The following is a 23021-nucleotide window of genomic DNA, read 5'->3' as shown; positions in this document are numbered from 1 at the left end:
CAAGCTGAGTATTTGAATGTTGCAAGCAAACCAACACTAGAATATGTAACAAGGACTGAATATATTGTATATCTGTCTCATTTATTTACCCAATACACTGAACCAAGCTACATTTTCTCAATAACATTTATTATTGAAACTAGAAGGTAGAAAATAAGCAGGCATGAAATGAAATATCTTATCTAAGACATGTATATTGATAATTTTCAGCAATGATGACAGTGAATCCACCATATTTGATTTCTATCACATCAATTCCTGATAACTATGGAAAGAAATATCAATGGCACTTAATAATATGAAGTAGGGAATAGTGTTTGTATCTGACCATAGGAAAAAATTCATGTTGCAGTCAATATGATTTCTCAGGACAACAATTTTTATGATCTCTCAAAGAGAGAAAGAATCCAAAAGAAAGATAACAAGTTGTACTTTTACAACAAAAACAACAAAACAAAACCACAAAACCATCAGCAACTACTATTAAACATGCTTATTTATTTCTCTAAAATCTTGATGAGAATGGTTAATGAGCATATCAAGTGCAGCCTTTATGAAAAGGTGAAAAAGAAATAGACGAGATTTTGTGGGTGATTTTAAAACATCATCAAAAACTTACTGAGGGGGTAAAAATATAATATACCACTACATTTTCTGTTTATTGATTTCAAAACAGCAATTGATTCAGGAGAACAAAACGAAGCCCAGAAAGCAACATCAAGCAAGGCATATCACAGAAAAACATACTCACTTGAGTTGTTCACTAATAATGTTGTCGGTGTCCCGTGAAAAGTTCACATAAAATGGGGATTCCCTATCAATGGTGAAATTTTCCAGAATCAGATGGCATTTTTCTTGTTATATTGAGTCCTAGAGCACCAGAGGGCCTCCTCAACGACATCCATGTTCACCCCCCAAAAAGACTGGCATAGCCATCTATACTGAAAAACAAAAACAAAAACATATTGTCAAGATTATGGTATGCATTTGGATAAGCAACCCATTGCAATAGTCCGATATGTATATCTTGTACAAATGCTGTAGATGTACAGTGAGATTAATGCAAAATTGAATGGGAGGAAGAAATTGAGCAGAATCATATTGGGAAACTGTCCAACACTTTCAATGATCTTGAGGTGTTACAAAAGTTCTTCTTCTTCTTCTTCTTTTTTTTGGTTAGGCAATGGGGTTAAGTGACTTGCCCATGGTCACACAGCTAGTAAGTGTTGTGTCTGAGGCCGGATTTGAACTCAGGTCTTCCTAGATCCAGGGCCAGTGCTCTATCCACTGTGCCACCTAGCTGCCCCAAAAGTTCATTTTAAAAATAATTTTTTCATAGTGATACTATATGGCTGAGAATAATGTAACACTATGATCTCAAAATAATAAAAATTCAGATCACCAAAGGGCTATGGAAACAGAAAAGGTAGATATAAGTATGTTGATGCATAGTAGCACAATTTTTATCCCTATCTTTATTCAGGGAAAAACCTTGGAGTTGCTAGTGATTCAAGCAACCCTCTCTGTAAAGTCCTCCAGATTTAATAGCACTACCCTAAGTCCCTTCTTCCCATCCCACCCCCAATAACAACAACAACAACAACAAAAAACTTAGGTTGATAGGTGGTCCAGAAAACCTCCATCTTTCTATTATGACCTACACAATTCCCATGATTCATAGTACCAGTGCAGTTCAGATACTCTTTCTGAATCATAGCTCCTTGCTGTACAAATCCTTTTCCTCCTTCATATCTTTACCACTTTGCATTTCTGACTCTCTGTTGTACTGTGGCTCCCATCTAGCACTGGTTCTTCAACATACACATGATTTTTTTAGAGGTGCTAGATTACTGAGGCTTCCTTTCAGGGAAATGATTCAGTGTAAGCCCTGGCTCTCTTCTTCTGACTCTCTCCAGCTCTTTGGAATATTCAGTTTGAATATAGTCCCCTTCAAAAGCCAAATCCAAACTTATAATTTTGGTGTATAAATTTGATGTGAACTTTCTCACCAATTTGGTATTAACAGGCAACAGGTGCCCATGACAAGGCAAGTTTATACACTGTCAGGAGTGTGCACCTTTCCCATGGAGTTTTTTAATGTAATAAGTAGACAATGGAGGGGGGTAAAGGGGCTTATTTATCTACTTCTCTTGGGGCATGCCTGGGTACATCTGCCATATGGATATGTTACACTTCTTTAGTAAGTTTCTTGGAAACAAGGGCTTTCCCTTTTTTTGTCTTTGTATCCATAGCACTTAATACAGGGCCTTATATTATTTACTTAATTTTTGTTGAGCAAGCAAGCTGGGCCCTGAGCTTGGTATAACAACAGTCCTTTGCACTCACCTTCTGGATGATCTCACATTCTGGCAAAATCATATAATTTTTGTTTTGCTTTGATATTATACTATTTAGATTTGTTAGCATTTCCCTATTTCCCAGGGGCCTGACAGCTGGTACTGCAGGTGACATGCTGCAGCAGAAAGTGATCAATCACATTTCCTGACACTCTGAACAATCCCTGTGCCTGCAACTGCTAAGTGAACTGAACCAGGTGCTGCACTCCTGTTTCTGCCATGCTTACTCTGGTTCTGTACCCTGCCAAAAGATCACAAGGCTCAACAACCCTTAACACTTGATCTAATAACTTAGAGACTGTTCTCACAGGACCCAAGAATGCCCATATTGTCCCCCAAAAATGACAACCATGGTAACTGTTTACTTAAGACATAAGAATGACTCTGTTGGGTCCTGCCCTTTTGTGGTTTTCATGCTTAAAAACCCTACCCCTGCCACAAGTAAGCAAGCCCTCCTTCTCAGGAGGACTTCAATTTGCAAAACTGTTTTCCTCACTCTGAAATTAAACTTCTGTTTGATTCCTGACCCTCCTGTCTGTAGCCTGCTTTGTTCAGCTCTGGCTACCTACAGGTTAAAGGCTGGTTGCAGTCCGGTTGACATTGATAGGTGATAGAAGTGAGATTGGACACACAGCTGGGTCATTGGACTCACCTGCACCAGTGGGAATGGACTAGGTGCCACCAGAGATTTAATTCTCCAGAGTCCAACCCTCCCACCCCCATCTAGTCTGGTAAGTTCTCTGCCCTTGTCCCTGCTCTAATCTTCCAAGCTCTGCCTTGGTTGAGCATGGGATTTTTTGTGGGGAAAACTCCAGGGCACCTCCATCGACTCAGTTTATCCCAGATCACTCTGGTAAGGATATCCTTTCTTAACTGCACATTCCTCAAAGATGAGTTTTTTAATCCAAGCATGGGACTTTATTAAATTTAATCTTATTAATTTAGGGCAATTGTTGTAGTGATTTTGATTCCTGTCATCCAACAGATCAGATATCTAACCTTGCTACCACTGTGTTATCTGGAAATTTGGTAAAGGTTCATCCAAGACATTGATAAAAAAAAAATTTAAATCCACAGTATTAAGGACAGGTTCCTTAGAGAGCTTGTCAATCCAATCGTAGAATTTTTTGACAGGCCAGTTGGATATAGATAAACACTCATCTGTGTGCTTTTGGAAAAAGTGAGGGTGAGAGAAGGTTCCATTCCAACATTATTATCACCAGTTTTGAATACAAATACCACCAGATGATGTCATGTTTCATGATAACTGGATGATTAGGAACCCAAGCAGAGAAGCATACAGACTATTATTAAACGGCCAAAGTTTAGCTGTAGAGAGGGAGACACTTCATGCAATTCAACAAACATTTATTAAATACCTACTAAAGCACTGTGCTGGCTGCTGGGGATACAAAGACCCCCCCCCAAAAAAAAGCATAATCCCTGGTCTAGTAGGGGGAGGGAGGGAAGAGACAACATTTTGTATATTTACACAAACAAGTAAGATTTTAAAAAATAAAAGTAATTTCAAGAAGTTTACAGTCTACTTGGAAGGGGCTGAGAATGACATTTTGTATATTTACAGAAACAGGTAAATTTTTTTAAATGGATAAAAATAAAAGAAATTTCAAGAAATCTACAGTCTACTTGGAAGGGGCTGAGAATGACATTATGTATTTACAGAAACAGGTAAATTTTTTTAAATGGATAAAAATAAAAGTAATTTCGGAGTTAACAACTGGGGGAAATCAGGAAAAGTCTTTGATAATTGTCACTTGAGCTGACCCTTGGGAGCTAGGAGAAGTTCCAAGAGGAGACAAGGGAGGGAACGTTTCTGAGCTTTTCAGGCACGCAGGACAGCCTGTGCAAAGACAGGGAGACCAGAAATGAGTATTCTATACTATTCCACTTTTAACACCAATCAATGTCAAATACCCAACACTAACAGCTTCAACGTTGTTCCTTTTCTAAATACCATTAAAAATAAGGTGGATTTCTCTCTATCAAGGATGGGTGAGGTTATGCAGAGAGGTCTTCTTCAAAGTCTTTTCCAGTCCAATGATTTATTGACTTTAGCAAGGTACAGCCTGGCCACCTCTTTGGCTGCAAAAAGTCCCCTAGACTTTTCCTTCAAGGTTCCAGATCCGGAAAAGTCGCTATGGTAACACAGTAACTTCCGGTCCCCAACATTTCGTGGCAGAGCATGCTGGGAAATGTAGTGGGCACATTCTCCAGGGAGATCCCACCATGCAGAAGAGCGGGACGGGGTTCCGGAATATGAACTACGTTTCCCAAGAGAACACCTCACCGCGTCTCGGACCCTAGTAGACGGGAAAGGCAGCGCTATGCTCCTCCTCCCCTCTTCCCCGTATGCCCCTTTCTCGTCCTCTAGCTGTAAATGACAACGTGCGCTCCGGATTCTTTCTCCCTGCTTCCACTCTAGTGAGAGGAGAAGGAAGGACAGGAAACCTCAAAAGGATGCGCGAGAAGGGGCGGAGGCAGGGGCGCGCCTTAGCCAGCGGAAAGGGGCGGGGCTCTTTGCCTGGTTTGCCGGGGCGCCATCCTCTTCGTCACTTCCGTAAACAAAAGGGTCTGAGAAGGTGTCCCAGCTGCGATGTGACTGCCGCCGCCGTGCGGGCTGAGCCGGGTTATCGCCCCCTGCTCCTCCCGCCTCAGGTAGGGGCTGGAGATAGCCCGAGCCGGTCCCGCCGCGGCCCTCCGCAAGCTAGGCCCCCGAACCCCTCCCGCGTTCCCCACTCTTCGGGCGCTGTCCAGGAGAAGAGGGGCCGAGTGGCGTGAGGGACTCCGGGGCATCTCTCCTTCCTTCTTCCCTCGTAGGGTGTGGAGCTGGAGGGGACCTTTGTTGTAGCTTTTCCTCCCCGGTTTTGTTTTTTTGTTGTTGCTGTTGTTGTTTTTGTTTTCATTGCTCTTGGGTGGTTTGCCGCTGAACACGAAGGAGATACACGGAAGGAATCGTAGAGATCTTTTAGTCCAACTTCCTCATTTTATAGATGAGAAAACGCGGCCCTGGAGAGATGAAATAAGCTCAAAAAACTTAAGGTTGCACAGTAAATTAGGGGCAAAAATGGAATTAGAAGCCAGGATTCCTAACTCCTGCTCTAAGTGGTGCCTTCGCTGTATAACCCTGAATACATATTTTGACTGTGTACATATCCTAGACTCTTCGGGGAACTAATATCTGTCTTATGTGTAGGCAAGTTGTTGAATCATCTTTGCATTTAATTTTTGATATGTGCTGTCTGAAAGGGAACCACTTGCAGTGGCGTTTTATGTAACACTGGCGAAGAGAGAAATTGCTGCTTGGGAACTGCAGCATTTTTGTTTAAGCCGATTAATGCTCAGAGGAATTAGGGTTTGGATATCTGATCCTTCCGAAGTAAAAACTTGCGTTCCTATGGAGCAGCAGAAATTCCAGCTGATTTGTTGAGTAAATTCACTCTGAGAAGAATTATATAAATGCCTGTGTTGGTGGATTTTAATCTAGATAATAGTGAAAAATCTGGACCCAACTTAATTGTTAAATAACTTTTAGGTGTGGCAGTTCTTGATTTGATTCTTCCCGAAGGGTCATAGCCTACTTGTAATAAAACACAGTTTACACAATAATGATCCTTCTTAGAGACATGCTTAAACCAAACAGCAATATATTTCTCAGATTATATGGTTTTAAAATATTATCCAAGAAAAAATGGCTTTAGTGAGGATTACTGGAGTCTTGGCCTGTAGAAAAATATAACATGCAGTCAGGTATGAAAAACATTTTGTGTCTGTTAAGATTAGTACTGGTCACTGAAAGAAGCTAGGGGATTTTATATCTAATATTCTCTGCAGAAGGCCATTTACTGCCATATATCAGACATTTTTCTTCCAATTTGGGGAAGGGTGAAATCCATACATAGTAATGGCTTTAGAAACTATTTAGAAACAGAGTATTTTTTTTTTTTGCCATATAGCTAGAATCAACCTTACACATAGAGTAGGCAGCCATGTATGTAGCATGCTTTCAGTAATTGAAAGCTCCTTGGGATCTTTACTACCTTTCCTACCAACTCACTAATACCTTAAATTCCCCAATAATATAATTTATTTAGCTTAGGGATTCTTCTTCCCTGTTAAAATGCAAATACCTCTTGGAATAGATGACATGAGGATGTAACACTCTGCCACATAATAAGTACTTAATAAAGGCTTATTGAATGATTGACTTACTCTAGAGTGTGAACGAATTTTCAGACTTTGTCTTAGCAAAGTTTGATGTGGGAAGGGAAAGACCATGAAGAAAATGGAATTTAGGGGCTCAGAGGATCAAAGATTTAGAAGGTTAAAAACATTAGAGTATGGGGAAAAGGGACACTTGAGTGAGGGGAAGATAGGAAAAGAAGTTAGAGTTAAACACTTCATAAATTTATCTAGAGCAGATCCTGTAATAATAGACCTGAATTTTAGGAATGATTATCCTAACCTTTACTATTCATTTTAGCAATTTCTACTAGGGCTTTTGTTTGTTTGTTTGTTAATTAATTGGTTTTAAAGGGGCTCTCTATCTCGCCCAAGCTGGAAGTCTGGTGGCTACTTACAGCCTGATCCCATTACAGATCAGCATGGAAGATTTGATCTGCTCTTAATGTTCCCTGGGCCAGTTTTCACTTCCTTAGGTAGCTGGTCCTTCTTCCCCTATTTCACCTCCTATCCCACCATATTTATGCCTAACAATTCATTCAATTTACTTAGGCTGTTGCCATTTAGAACTCCCAAGCTCAAGTAATCAACCTCAGCTTCACTGGTTGTAGGGATTATAGGCATATGCTACTACTAAAGTTCTTTTTGCAGAATGTGAAATGTTCTGCTGTAGAACCTTTTTTTAATCCCTTATATATACATACATACATACATATATATACATATGTATATATATGTATATATAATATATGTGTATATGTGTGCGTATATATATATAAATATGTATATATATATATATATGATAGCTAGTTATTAAAATTCTTGCAGGCAGGAACTGTCTTATTTATGTTTATAGCTCTCCTGTACTTAGCACCATGTTTTTTACACACAGCAGACACTTAAATCTTTTCTGGATGGGTGATATGGAAATATGTTTTACATTATTTCACATGTATAATTGATATCATATGGCTTGCCTTATCAAGAGGTGGGAGGGGGAGGGAGGGAGGGAGAATTTAGAATTCAAAATTTTAAAAGAATGAATGCTAAAGAATTTTCATGTGATTATGAAACATTGAACAAAATAAAATATATTTAAAAAAATAAATGTTTGCTGAAGGAATGTTACATGAATGAATAATAGCTGTGTTTCCTCATTCAGGTCTTAAAAAACTGGTCTTGGTGCATCAAGGAACATAAAACTATGGAAGAAAGGAAAATAAAAAGGAGGAGTCCTAAATCCTTTAGTTCCCATTCTGCTCAGCTTGTTAATTCCAAGAAAAACTCTATGCCAGTTAGTAAAAGCACAGGGTTTTCAAATCCTACATCACAGTCAACTTCACAAAGACCAAAGTTAAAAAGGTGAGCCTTCATCTTTTGAACTGTTGAAGGAAAATGTTGTTTAAAGAAATACTAAATATTTCTTAGTACTTCCTAAAATTTTTTTTTCTCTTGGCAGTATTTTTATTTATTTGCTAAATAATGTATCTTGTGGCATAGTTTGTATGAGAGAGATTAATGATTCGGTCAGGTGACTGTCTAGTGAAAGTGAATAGAAGCTCTATTATGAAGATGACAGTATGGAGATATTATAGGCACAATAAGAAAATTCTTATTTAACAGTCAAAGGTCATGATCTGAGAGTTGAAAAAAAAAAGTTATGGCTGGAGCTGATGAGTGAGCCAGGTATTTGAAAAAGGCAAATGGAAAGGAATGTGTTTTGTTTGATGGTATTTAAAGGAAAGTGGGATGGATTTAAAAATTAAATTGAAATATATTTTAAACCCAGATGAAAGAGTTTTCTTCTTACTATATTAAGTACTTTAGTAGCAAGATAATATCTCTAGTTATCACAGTCTGTTTTTCTGAATACTAAAAGATTCATTCAAATACAAAATTTATTATTGAAATTTTTCTTGGAAAAGCATTTATTGAGCAAAAACTATTGCAGTTCTGCCTAAATTGTGTGTGTGTGTGTATATGTGTGTGTGTATGAAGACATTGTTGCTTTATCTGTGGATACTCTTACACAAAATGTGGAGAAATAAAACATTTTTGATGAAGACATGAGAATGCTTACAGAGAAGTAAATCCAGTTCAACCTGTTGAGGCAGCTGGTTGCATAGCAGATAGAGTGCTGGAGCAGGAATCAGGAAAACCTGAGTTCAAATTTGGCCTCAGACACTTATTACTTATATGCCTCTGGGAAAATCAATTAACCTCTATCTGCCTCAGTTTCATCAAGTGTAAAATGGGGATAATAATAGCACCTACCTCCCAGGGTTACTGTGAAGATAAACTTGGATAATATTTGTAAAGTACTTTGCAAACCTTAAAGCAATATGTAAATGCTATTAGTGTTGAGAAAGGCAGTGTGATATAGCAGATAGGGTGCTGTACTTGGAGTCCAGAAGATTTAACTCAATCTATTTATGACCTAGCTGTGTGACCCTGAACAAGTCACTTGACTCTTTTGAGTTTTAATTTCCTCATCTGTAAACTGGAAATAATGATTGTCATTATATCCCAGGGTTGTTGTAAGAGTCAAATGAGATAAATTTTGTAAAATGTTTTGTAAACCTTACAACATTATATAAACATTAGTCATTATTATAGCATAGATTGAATGCATAAGTGGTGAAGTTTTACTTTTAGTCAAAAAATGGTGAGATAGATTTAATCTTGAAGAACTAGAATTTTATACTAGTTCTTGAAAGGGAAGTGAAACATTTAGATTATTGGGAAAAGAGTAAGGAGACACTTCAGAGTGGGGAAAGTTGCATGAGTAAAAGCATAGGGGCAAGAATATAGTATGTTGTATACAGGTACTGTAAGGAGATTGTCTTGGCTGGATGTAATAACCTAGGTTGGAAAATAATTCGAGAGAATGACTAGGGCTTAGAGGGAAGGGATTAATTATTCTCCCCCAAATTTGAAACTAATATACATATATCTATATCTATATATATCTATCACAGAATTTTTGAGTTATAAGGGAATTTATTGGCCAAATAAGTACAATCCATACATAAAAAAGAATGCCATCTCCAGTCTACCTAACATCATCATCCAGCCTTTGTTTGAAGACCTAGAATAAAGGGAAATGCAGACTTTTCAGCAGTGGCTCACTATGAAGGCAGCCCATTAAATATCTGGGTTTTGTTATCATTCTTATGAAGAGAACTCTTAAGATCTATATATCTGGCCTCAATCTCTCACCTGAGCTTCAGTTCTGCAATAACCAATTGCCTATTGGACATTTCATAATGTATATCCTAGAGATATTTCTGACTGAACATGTTCAAAACAAAACTCACTGTCTTCACTTCACCCTTTTTCCAGACTTCCCTATTTCTGTCAAAAGCATCAGCACTTTTCCCATTCTTCCAGGTGTGTAACTTTTGCCTTATCCTTAACTCTTCACTCTCCCTCACCACACGTATGCAATCATTTGCTGAATCTTGCCTTTCTATATCCACATCTCTAGCATCCAGGCACTTCTGTCTAGTCTACTCAGTTACCCCCTTGGTTCAGGCCCTCATCATCTTTTGCTTATATCATTGGTCTCCTTGTCTCAAGACTTCTCCACTTCATTCCATCTTCCACACTATTGCCTGAGTGATTTTCCTTAATTGTAGATCTGACTTTATCATTCCCCATCTCAATGAACTCCTCTGACTTCTGTTGCCTCTAGAATTAAACATAAACTCCTCTGTTTAGCTTTTAAAAGTCTTCCCAACCTGTCTTTCCAACCTTGTTGTAGAGTACCCCACACACACACAAACACACACACACTCTGTGCTGCAGTTCAGCTGACTTCTCTATTCTCTCTGTATCTTCCTTAGGACGTTCCATTTCCTTCCATTTCCCATCTCCTGCCTTTTCACAGACTTCACCTTTCCTAGCCTGACACATTGCCACCCTGGAGAGCCTTCTTCCCTTGACTGGTGACTGCCTATCTGGGACCACTATTTTAAGAAGGCCCCCTGCCAGTCTTCATCTCACTCATGGGGACTCCTTCTTTTTCCTCACCATCACATTGCCCTCCCACCGTTGGGGTTACCCTTCATTGTTCTTTCCCCCTTTCTAGATCTTCTTTATATGTATTTTCTTCCCTTATTAGAATATAAGCTCCTTGAGGCTAGGGACTATCTTACTTGCTTGTGCTTAGCACACCTACTAGTAAGTAAGGGCTTAATAAATGCTCTATCTACCTACCTACCTATAGCAGGGTCACAATTAGTGGGGATATTGAATCCCATGAAGTGGAGTCTCATGTATTCAAACTCATACTACTTGAAGTTATAATTATATAAAATATGGCAACTGGTTCCAGTCCAATGGAAATATGCACATTTTGAAAAATGTGACCACTTCATACAATTCGTTATTTGTATTAATTAGGACCTAGCTGCAGCTGTCTAAATATATTTCTATCAAAAAGCAAGATCTATCCCTTTTGAACTTTAGCCTATTTTTTAAAATTGATCATTATATTTTAAGTATTACACTGAAATTTCTCTTTCCTAAGATATGCAACCTACATGTGAACACACACTAGATTCTCTGAACAGATGGGTAGGTGTAAATTAATGCATATACTCGATTCATATACAGACACACACACAGAGGTATATACATGTACAATGTATATACATTATAAACACATTGTATATGATGTCCTGTATAGGTATGTACATATGTATAATGTATATACATGTACATATGTATACATGCATATATACATAAACATATATTTTACTGAGAAAATACTAGCCCTAGTATTCACACCTCTAGAGTATTAGATCCTTCCCTCCCTCCACATAGCATTAACATTTCCCCTTAAACCTTAATCAGTGGTTAAGCATATATATGTTAAGCTCTTATTACAGTCCAGACATTGTCCTAGGAACTGGGAGTACAAATACACAAAATCAAAAAATCTTTATTCACAAGAAACTTATATCCTACAGAGGAAACAAGTTTATGCTGAAGCATATACAGAATAAGGAGACTAAAATACAAAGTAGCTAAATACCAGGTAGTTTGAGGGGGTAGGAACTAGCAGATGAAAGGATCAGAAAAGGTTTCATGTAGAAGGGTGCTTGAACTCTATCTTAAAGAAAAAGAGGGGGGCAGCTAGGTGGCACAGTGGATAGAGCACTGGCCCTGGATTCAGGAGGACTTGAGTTCAAATCTGGCCTCAGACATGTAACACTTGCTAGCTGTGTGACCCTGGGCAAGTCACTTAACCTCAATTGCCTCACCAAAAAAAAAGAATTCTGTGAGGTGAAGGTGAGGAGGTTAAGGGGGGATGCTCTCTCTCTCCCCTCTCTCTCTTCTCTCTTTTCTCTCTCTTGACTTGCCCAGGGTCACACAGATGTCTGAGGCAGGATTTGAACTCAGATCTTCCTGACCAATGTTGTATCCACTATGCCACCTAGCTGCCAAAAATTTAAAATTAATAAATCCAGTTTTCTCTATGCTTTGGTGATCTAATATAATTTTATTTAACTTTTAAGGCTATCACTACTTATGCTTACTTTTAGCCTTTGCTCTGATCTTTAAGGATTTTAGTTAGCCTTTTTCTTGTTCTGATTTTTAGGAATATCACATTAAGTTTGTTAATCATTGCATAATGCATTGTAGAATTGATTTTACTGTACTGTCTGTAAGTGATTCTGAAGACAGAAGTTTCACGTTGAGCATATTTAATCTCTCCAGAGGCATGAAAGAAAAGGCAAGACCTCAGGGAGGGGAAGGAAAAGGTGCCCAGGCAGCTCCAATTCAGCACTCTTTTCTCACTGATGTCTCAGATGTTCAAGAGATGGAGAGGGGTCTCCTGAGCCTTTTGAATGATTTCCATTCTGGAAAACTTCAAGCATTTGGTAACTAACCATGGATTTTTCTTTAAGATTTTTAACTCATCTTTGTTTCCTAATTTTCAGAATCTTTGTAGACTTTAGTGGTTATCATTTTTTATGTATCTATCTATTTAATAAAATATAGTTTTCCTCAGATAGGAATTATAAAAATCCCTAGTTAGTATTCATGCTGAAAAGCGTTATTCAGAATTTGATTTTTAAAAAAATAAAAGAGAATGTGCTTGAACCCTTAAAGTGGGTTGCCAAATACTGTTGCCAAATAAGTGTGTTGAGAATGTTGAAAACGAGGATAGGCTTGGAAAATTCAGCCTGTATTAGTGTTTCCTATTAGAAAGGTCTCAAGGTTATTTTCCTCCTTCCTTTCAAACACAGGCTTATTTCCTGCCTATGGGTCCAGTCCCTTACACATGTGAAATCCCAGGTTCCTGTTCCCTAGCTATTTTTAAGAAAATAAACTGCATCTGTAACACATTTCATGAAAATGTTCAATTGTGACAATTTGTAAAGTTTTCCTGTGCCTTTCTATTATTTTATCCTTCTTGGGGGAACTACATAATATTTTACTACTGTTCATTGAATGAAAATGCCTTAGTAAATTTGAGTGGCCTAAAAAAATCCACTTGAATTTGTGATAGTATAATATTTTCCATGTGCAAAAAATCAGAATCAAATTTTAAATTTAAATTTTTAAAAATTTTATATATAAGCAGCTAACTATGAAATGTGTTATCCAGAAAGAATTGTTGGAACCAGCTGATTAAATTCAGAATATATTATGATGTGAATATTCCTCCTTCACTTGCTTGGTTATTTTGTAGGTATTATGACCTGGCAAGAGGGAATACTAACTTTCTTTTAAATTCAGATTCCCTTCTGAATTCCCTTCACTGCAGTTAATATGTAGTATACCTTGGTACTTACTATCTTTGGAAAAAAATTTTTTTAATTGAATTTGCAGTACATTGCAGAGAGGCATGTTTAACCAAACTTAATATTTTAAATTACTTCAGTACGTTAATGGCTTATAATATAAACTTTATGTAGAAATGGTACTATTAATTTCAAAGAAATCTTACTGGATAATTAGACACAACAGTACCTACCAGTACTTAGAAACATCCTTAGCTGGTAGTATAAATTACTTTGCTGCCTGTACCCAAAAGTAATATTATAATATTTATTTAAAGTTTGTAATTAACATTTTTCAGTATTTTAAACTGGCCTTCCCCAGATCAAGTTAACAAGGTTTTATTGCAGTTGCTATCTGGTTGCTACCAGTGTTATAAGTGCCACAAGTTAGTGTTTTATTTTGTTTCTCTTCTCTTATAATCAATCATAATTGTAGATTATTTCTACATCATAAACATTATGTGCTTGAATGATAAAATGATGTAGAGTTGAGTTCTTTTGGACCTTAATTTCGTGCAAACCATCACACTTGTCTAATTTGAAAGGCATTGGCTGTACTAAAATAAACTAGGTAGAAATATTCCTTTAATATATTATTGCTGTGAATTTATATTTTATGTTTATTAATAAATACTTTTATTTTATGATCTAGCTTCTTTTGCCCGATTTCAAAATATGCCATTTGTCCTTTATTGTATTTTAGCCATTGTCCTATTATTATAAGAAATTTGGATGTAATTGAAGGTTACTATGTAAATAGTAATAAAAACATGTGAAGCTTATGAAAAAGGAGATCAATTAAGTTTGGAATTTTCATTTTGTTTCCCCCTTATACTTGCTAACTTTGAATTCATTCATGCTCATAATTTTTGTAACCTAATTAAAGCTATGAGTACTTTTTTTCTCCTTTTCTCCTTCCCTCCTTCCCTCTTTCTTCCCTACCTCCCACTAGGAAATGAATGTTCCATAGAACAGATGGAACATGTTCGAGGAATGCAGGAGAAGTTAGCTCGACTGAATTTGGAGCTCTATGGGGAGTTAGAGGAACTTCCTGAGGATAAGAGAAAAATAGCTAGTGACGCTAATCTGGATAGGCTTCTGTCAGATGTGAGTACAGCTTGAAGAAAAGATTTTTTAAAAAAAAGAACATTATAAAAGAAGCCATTACGTTTGGATGTATATATGTATACTAGAAGTTGGATGTATGTTTCTGTATAGATTCCATTAAGACATAGATATAAAGGTCCTTTTGTTAAAAGATATTTCCTATATCTGATATCTGATAGCATGCTGTTTATAAAAATTACTTTGGATTTTTTTTAATATTTAAAGGACTATTTTGCTTAGGTAGTTTAGTATGTTGACAATTGCATTCTTAATATTCAGCTATATTAATTCCAGAATTCGAATCTGTTATTTACCAATCAAAAGTAACAAACTATCTCAAGTATTTACCTACAATTTCATTTAATTTTCATTCAAGCAGGGCAGCTGTTAAATTTTTGTTCTTGTTTCAAGTCTCTAATTAATATTAAGTATTTTACTTAGTATAATACGTATTTATACATCTCTTGCAGTTAGCCACAGCAAATAAATATACATATAATCTACTATAAATTTTTCACTTGTCAGAAATGTTTCTTTTGATTTTTTTTCACTCTGATCAGTTGATTAATCATAGATAATTTTAGAATGGTATTAAAGCTCCAGTTTTTACTGTCGTTCTGGCTTGACTTTTTAAAGTTTTAACTGATTAAGGCAGCATGGCATAGTGGATAGAGAGCGGTTGGCCTTGGAGTCAAGAAGGCTTAGGTTCAAATCTTGCCTCTACCACATACCAGTTATGGGACTCTGGGCAAGTCACTTAACTTGTCACTACCCCTGGCAACTGCTTAAGAACGTAGACCAGTTGGCCTTGACTGAGGTAGTTCCTTATACCAGTGAAATGATATCCAGATTTTAAAAAATTTATATATGTGTGTATGTATGCATGTGTGTGTATATGTGTGTGTGTATGTTTATATGCTATAGGTATGTGTATATATAATATGTGTATATGTATATGTGTATATATGCACACACACATATTCAAGTGTCTGTTCTGTGGAAAGTTGTATTATTAATAGGGTTTTATCTTTTTTTTTCTTGTAAGAAGTAAAATATTTTTCTAATTTGTTACAGTTAGAAGAGCTGAATTCTTCCATGTATCCTTTGCTAATATCTACAGGGAAAATCCTACTGCATGGAATTCCTGGAGATTAGTTCCAGGGAAGTTTTTAGCTAAGGGTGCTGCTCAGAAACGACTAAAGAGAAGTGACAACCAACTGTTAACTTATGGGGCTTATTCCCTTTGCACCTTTGGCCTCCAGACACAATATCCTGGTCATTTCTATGACTTAATTCTGTAACTTTTTGTGTTTTGTCATGAGGAAACTTACTTTCATGCAGACAGCAAATAGCCTTGGAGAGTTATTCATTTTGAGGCAAAGCAAAATAGGATTTACATGAGGTATAGTGACATGCATAGAATTTAAGAACATCTTTTAAAATTCTTTTAAAATGCCTAAAATTATTTCATAGTCATTTAAATGTAGGCTTTTCCCTATGGGATTATGTACTGTATAATGACATCTATTTTATTAATCACAGGGCATTTACTTTTGTAAGTTGAATATTCATCATGGAATTACTTCTCACTAGTGCATTTAAGGTGTTACTTGGTTTACAAAATTTTGATTTGTAGTCAATTTTTCAGGAACTTTTCAATCAGTAAGTATTTATTGAATATACCCTATGTTAAGAGATTGTTACTGTTTTAAATACTCCCTAGACCCTATAAAACATCCCTCTTTTTGTCTAGTTAGGGAGACAAGCCATTATGTCATGAAACAATTAGTGAACAAGACTGTTGTAGATTACAACATTATATACTGATAAAGTGCCAAATTGTATTAATTCAGTTAGAGAATAGGACAATGCTTAGTGCAGATAAGTGCAAAATGAATTAGAGAAGAAAGAAATTGATCCTGGCTGCACTGTCATATGAAAAAATTCACACAATGTTCCCTCAAGGCTTAGTACTTTCTTTTCTTCTCCTTTCCCTATGTCCTCTTCAGAGAGAGCTTCCCTTTATGGCATCAACTATTTTCTCAATGTTGGTGACTGCCAAATTCTTATTTCAGTTCTAGTTTCTCATTTGAATTGTAGGCATTTACTGAACATTCCATCTCGATGCCTTGTCACCACTTTAAATTCAGCACGTCTTATATGGAACTCATTCTTTCCCTTCATAAATGGGTTCTTCTTTCTAGTTTCCCTTTTTCTCTCAGTAATACTATCTGTTCTCCCAGTCACTCAGATTCAGTTGATCACCAAGTCCTTTCATTCCTTCCTTCAAAAATTTTGTATGTCTTCCTGTCACTTTCCTTCTCAGTAAGTTAAATGGTGCCTTATTTTTTACTTCATCAGATCTAAACTCCTTTGTGGAAGACAGCATGGTACAGTGAAAAGTACCCTGGATTTGGAGTCAGAGGACACGGGTTAAAATCTCAGCCCTGTCACTCACAACCTGTGTGACCTTGGTTAACTTCCATCCTCTCACTTTCCTTCTTTGTAAAATGAAGGGTTTGGGAATAGATTGCCTCTCATGTATCCCTTCAAAAACTGTAACTGTCTTCCTAGGATCCTGTTAAATTATTTGACTACTAGAGTAGTCCTTGTAGACTAGCTTTCAAGGCCCTTCATAATCAGGCCCCACCAATATTCATTAATATTTCCTACTATCATCTATCATAAACTCTTTATTTATTGGGTGGGGAGGCCTGGGGTCACACAGCCAGTAAGCATCTGAGGCCAGATTTGAACTCAGGTCCCTCCTGACCCAGGGCCAGTACTCTATCCACTGTGCCACCTAGCTGCTCCAACTCTTTATTTTAGCAAATCTGGTCTGCTCATTCTCCCTAAACTTACCATAATCATTTTTACTTCTTTGCCTTTGCTTTTCTGTAGGCCTTCTGCATACAGTGTTCTACTTTTTCCCTCTGCCTGCCTAATCCTACTTATCCTTCAGTACTCTATTTATTCCTTACCTTTTCTATGTAGAACTTAAAGTCAATGCTATGTAGTCTAGGTTCTAATTATATTGTTTTGTATCATTCCTTATTGTTCCATATGTTACTTATGTCATCCTATGACAATTTCAAGTTCCTGGTGGCAAGAGCCATGTCTTATACTTTCTAGGTAGCCCCTAGAGCATGAAATCTATTGTTGAGCACATATTGGGTGCTAAGCCCTGAAGGATAAGGTGTGACACATATTAATGTAGAGAAGACTAAGTTCCATGTGATAGAGTAACTAAAAATTTTAATGTGATCTTGGGGTGCATTGAGAAGCATAGTTTCCAGTAATAAGGAGGTGCTAGTACAGCTATACTCTACTACAGACCGCATCTGGAATGTTGTGTTGAATTCTGAGTGCCACAGTTTATGAAGGACATTGATGAGTCAAAAATAATTGAAGCTTATGTACCAATGTTGGTTAATGAGGATGAAGAGGTAGAGAAATTTTATGAGGAATTCATAAAGACCCTCCAAATTAAATCAGTATATACTCTGGTACAAAGGTGAGGGGAAAATGGTGAGTGTGGCAAGAAATATACGGGAAAGTATGTGAAAGAGAGGCCAAAGACTTGTAGACTCTGCAGAAGCAAAACCTCATGCTTTTAATATTAGGAACCATTTCTTGGAGAAAAGAATTGGTAGGTGCTGAACATGGCCAGCACAAACAATATCACAAAAAATGTAACAGGTTATATTTTAGTGGACGGGAAGAGACTAGTTAATTGTTATGGGATTTATCCCTGAGTTAGCTCTCTGTGTATAGTTGTACCATCAACTCGTCTGAACAAAGGTCAGAAGCAATAAAAAGAAGAATGAGAAAAATGTAGTATGGACTACAATTAAAATGACTCAATCCTAAATTACTTAGTCAAGTAATTGACAAAGAAAAGATGGTAAGTGGACAGCAGCAATAACATTAACAGTGATTCTAATAATTCTATATAGAAGTTTAACGAATCTGAATCTATTGCCACAAGAAGATCAAAAGAACACACAAAATACCTTGGTCAGCAAACATTTAACTCACTTGCCAAGTGAAGAGAGAGCAGCCAAAGGCAACACTGGAACAGCATATAGATTCATTTAAAAAAATCTTATGGAGAAAGTTGATGGAAAATTATGGGCAATATGGTCTCATAAAGCAGAGAGAATTAGAGTAGAGTAAATCACTTTAAATAAGCTTAGTAAGACATACAACCAAGTGTACAAGGGTGTTAAAGGATGAAAACAGGACTACAAACAGAAGAAAAATGGAAAAGAGCTTCAAAGGTTACAGTAAAAATCTATCTTCACTCCCAAGAACAGTGGAACCATCACACTTGAACTGTGATGTCAGAGTCCCAGTTGTGCTTAAAGGGAAGTAGAAATGGCACTAAAGAGAACAAAGATGGAAAAAGAAGCCAAATTAGACGAGGTATATGAAGAGGAGATCTGTCCTGAAGACCACACAATTGCAAGGGTGTTGAGGGATCAATATGTAAGGTATCGAAGGAGGAAAAGATACCAAAGGCATAGGAAAAATCTTGGACTTTATTAATATTCAGAAAGGTGACCTAATAAAATATCAACAATTACCCATCTATATGGCTACTCTGCTATCTGTAAAAAAAAAAAATAACAGCTTTAAAGTCATCTCTGTACTAATCGAGGATATCTTTGATGGTGAGAGTATTAGTAGGGAACAAGCAAGCTTTCACAACTGATAGCCAACAATGGGCCACATCTTTGTCATTTTGTAATTGAAAGAGGTAGCTAATAGGAAAAAGTATTTGATGATAAGGAAAAATGATACCATTATTATATTCCTTGACTTCTCAAGGGGTGAGGAAAGGAGAGAATTTTAAAGAATTTTAAAATGTTTACATGTGAAAGTTAAAAAAAATTTATATAAAACTGAGAAATATTTAATGAAATAAGAATATATTAAAAAAAGAAAAAAAATTAAATCATACCAGAAAGTCTCTTTTTCAACAAAATAAGCTATAACAACAGAAGAAACCCTCTTTAGTGATCCTTTGTTCATAACTATCAGGGGAGGGATAAAATAGGAAAATATAAATAAAGGTTTGTCAGTATGATGGAGGAGATTCAGCTCAAGATCCAAGTTGAAGAGGGTCTCTATAGATTGTAAAATCCTATAGATGTTCCTGTTTTCAGATGGTGGATGGTTTGCATCAAGCCTGGAACATTGTAGAGCCTCCTGGAAGAGATCCATAACAACTGGAGTTTAACCTGACCTTCTATCCACAAAGACCAAATGGCTGAAGAATGTCTTATTGCTCAAATTATGATATGCATTTGGATGAACAACCTATAGAGTTTGTCCATCAGCATGTAGCATGGACAGTAAGTTGGGCTCAGAGTTGAATGGGAAGAAGAGAATATGTTAGATTAGATTGCCTTTGAGACATTTCAGAGCTCCTGTAATGACCCCATTATTCTCACTAACAAAAGCCCATCTTTTTAACCCTTTCTTTCTACCAGCATTGCTATATGGCAGTGAGACATGGAATGCAATGGTCTCTGAAGAATTAAAAATTAATATTCCATAGTGGGCCACAGAGAAGCACACAGTGGTGTGATCAATGAGGAGCTTCAAAGAATAGAAGTAAAGCTTGTCATTTAAGAAATGTACAATCAGATGGTGAGGGGGAGGAATGACAGTTGGTGGACAGTTCCAGTGATCCATCACTTCATAATGTCAGGAGAAATGGAAGAAAAACTATATATTAAGTGAACCCTCTGTGGTGAACTTATGGAAGGATGTGGACAAGAATCACATAGAGTAAGCAGGCATGCATGGATAAGTATGTGCATAATCGGAGGGAACTTCTAAATCAGAGAAATCACAGATCTGTCTGAGTATTGATGAGCTGAAGAGAATCCAGAGGAGGGCAACCAGGATGATAAAGGACTTTGAGTCTATGACATAAAGAACTATTGAAGGAACTGGAGATATTTAGCCTGAAGAATATAAGACTTATGGAGGATGTGATAGATATCTTCAAATATTTGAAGGGCTGCCATGTGAACGACAGATTAAACTTACTGTGTTTCAGCTGTGTTTGAAACAGAGCCAAAACAGGGCAAGCAGCGGGTAGGAGTAACAAATGATATGTCAGGAAAAGCTTGATATCCAGAAAATTTTCCTAACAAAGCTGTCCAATATAAAGTGGGTTTCCTTGGAAGGCAGTTGTTTCTCTTTGGAGGTCTTGAAGAAGAGTAGCTAGATGACTGCTTGTCAGGTACTCTATTGAAACCTAGTATACAATATCAAGACAATTCAATTTTGAGTGCCCTAAGACATGCTATTACAATTAAACACAAATACAATTTTGAATACCGAGCTAGTGTCCATTAAGAGCTTTTCCTACCACCAAAACTTAGAGAATGTTTTTTCAGCAAATGCTCACCCCTCCTCTACAGCCCAAAAATGTATTTTATTTTCCTATTCCCTCTGAATAAGATTTTTTTGATGTTTAAAAATGTATTTTAAAAACAAAAAGCTTCTTAACTGGTCACTTCAGACAAAAACTTCACTTGGCAGATGCTCAAGACGTTCCAAATACCTCTACCAGCTAAAATAAAACACAGTTCACTCATTGTCTTGTGATTCAGAGAAAACCAGTAATCTGAATCTAGCTGAATTCAGAAGCTGATTCATCTTCTCTACAACAAAGAATTAAAGTGCATATGCAACTGATTGTTTTCACACATTGCTTTTAGTAAATCTGACTGCTGTAATTCACCATAGCTGGTGGCCAGGCTATGTTGAAGTCTCAAATCAGGAAATGTGACTGCAAGATTGTGCTGCTATGCTTTATATTACTGCCTTATCATCTAAAAGCTGAGGGTAAGACTTGAAAGTGCATTTATTTCATGCTAAGTATTGTTCACAGGACTGAAGGACTTATCCTTCCCAAGCTCATCAGCCTTGTTCCAATTTTTACTCATACGTTGGCTTGTGACAGCTTAGCTTCAGTTTACAAGTAGACAATCGGCACGCCTACTCAGTGTGTATTTCAGTGGCCAATGGCAACAAAATGTTAAGTATTTGTGAATTTGCTATTTTTAATAAAGTAACTTTTAAATTATCCTCTGAATATGCTTTCTTCTTTGAATCTAGCAGATCTTGCCTATTTAGAAATATATGGTGTGATTTACCAATGCAAGGCTGAATTTTGGTAAAATATGTTTATAAAATTCTAAAATTAACTTTTGCACAAACTGTACTGTTTACTCCCCTGAAAGAAAGCATTGTGTTCAGCCTTTTGCCACATTTAAATGTTGAGTCCTTAGAAACTAAATAGTGTTAGGTAACAAATATACATTGAAAAATTGTACCCAAAAAATGGAACTTCTAGTAATTTATTTTTAAATTACTCAATTTTTACACCATTAATTTTAAAAATATTTGAGAAAAAAGGAATACTCATGTTAGCAGTGTCAACTGGGTAGAGAGAGAGTAGACTATTATATAATACCACAGTGTGTGACAAAGACAAAAAGCAAAATTTACCAAAAACATGTTAAATGTTTTTCTTGGAAAATTCCTGAGTGTAAGTCAAACAAAATCTGTTTCCTGTGATTGGTGGCAGATTCAGGAGACTGACCTTTTCATTCACTTTTGCTTTGTCTTTTGCAAAAGATATGGGTCCCAGGTACCTCAGTTTGGGTTTATCTAACGTATCCTTTGTTTACATTTTCTACATATATAGAAATTTAAACCATAAAGGGCCTCTAACAATCCATCTAGTCCATTCCTTTCATTTTACAGATAAGGAAAGTAAGGCCCAAAGAATAGCAATTTATGTTACACAACTAGTTAGGGCTGTTGCTTTTATTGTAAGAGCAACAGAAAAATCTGGTTGTTTTCAAATAAAGAGCTTCACAGTAAATAAAAATAAGGTGATTGTGACTTGTATTGGGAAAGTTTTTGGTGTGGATTGTTTCAGTAACCATTCTAAGTAGCAGAATTGGTCCTAAGAGTCACTTTTGGGGTAGCTAGGTGCCACAGTGGATAGAGCACCCACCCTGGACCTGAATTCAAATCTGGACTCAGATTGTTAGAAGCTGTATGATTGGGGGCAAGTCACTTAACCCTAATTGCCTCAAAAAAAAGCAACTTTTAAACACTACCATCAAGAGGCTATTAATGTTCCAAAGCCCTATAGTTTTGACCTCTTGATTAAATACTGAAATTCAACATGCTAAACTTAACTGCATCCAAACAATAAAATCCTTAATAATAATAAATAAAACTCTTATCAATGATACCAAATCTAAGCAAAGCGAGATGATGGCAAGGATTTTGATTTAACCATAGTTATCTGAGAAGCACTCAGGTGTAGAGGGATCTGGGTTCCAATTCTAGCTCTGCCCAAGTAAACTTGAACAAATCAATTTACATCAATTAACATCCTTAGTTAAGAATGAAACTCTAAGGAGCCTTCAAACCTAATTCTACCAAGATTATAGGGACCAAACAATGGCCATCTCGCCCACTGTCGTTTGCTTTATTTGGTTCGCCAGCCATCCTGCACAGAAACTTG

General features: G+C 36.6%; 1 protein-coding gene across 1 annotated transcript; it reads left to right on the top strand.

Moving 5' to 3' along the window:
- Positions 1-4948: 4948 nt before the first annotated feature.
- On the top strand, positions 4949-21563 carry CCDC28A (coiled-coil domain containing 28A). Its single transcript, XM_020973738.2, has 6 exons — positions 4949-5033; positions 7720-7919; positions 12282-12445; positions 14304-14458; positions 15533-15555; positions 20997-21563. Exons 2-6 carry the CDS (start codon positions 7762-7764, stop codon positions 21049-21051), a joined length of 555 nt encoding a protein of 184 aa, XP_020829397.2. The 5' UTR covers positions 4949-5033; positions 7720-7761; the 3' UTR covers positions 21052-21563.
- Positions 21564-23021: the final 1458 nt, after the last annotated feature.

The sequence above is a fragment of the Phascolarctos cinereus genome, unplaced genomic scaffold (assembly GCF_003287225.1).
Source record: "Phascolarctos cinereus isolate Bilbo 61053 unplaced genomic scaffold, phaCin_HiC Scaffold_5;HRSCAF=322, whole genome shotgun sequence".
Taxonomy (NCBI): domain Eukaryota; kingdom Metazoa; phylum Chordata; class Mammalia; order Diprotodontia; family Phascolarctidae; genus Phascolarctos; species Phascolarctos cinereus.
The sequence above is the reverse complement of the archived record's forward strand: the minus strand, read 5'-3'. Positions and strand labels throughout refer to the sequence as shown.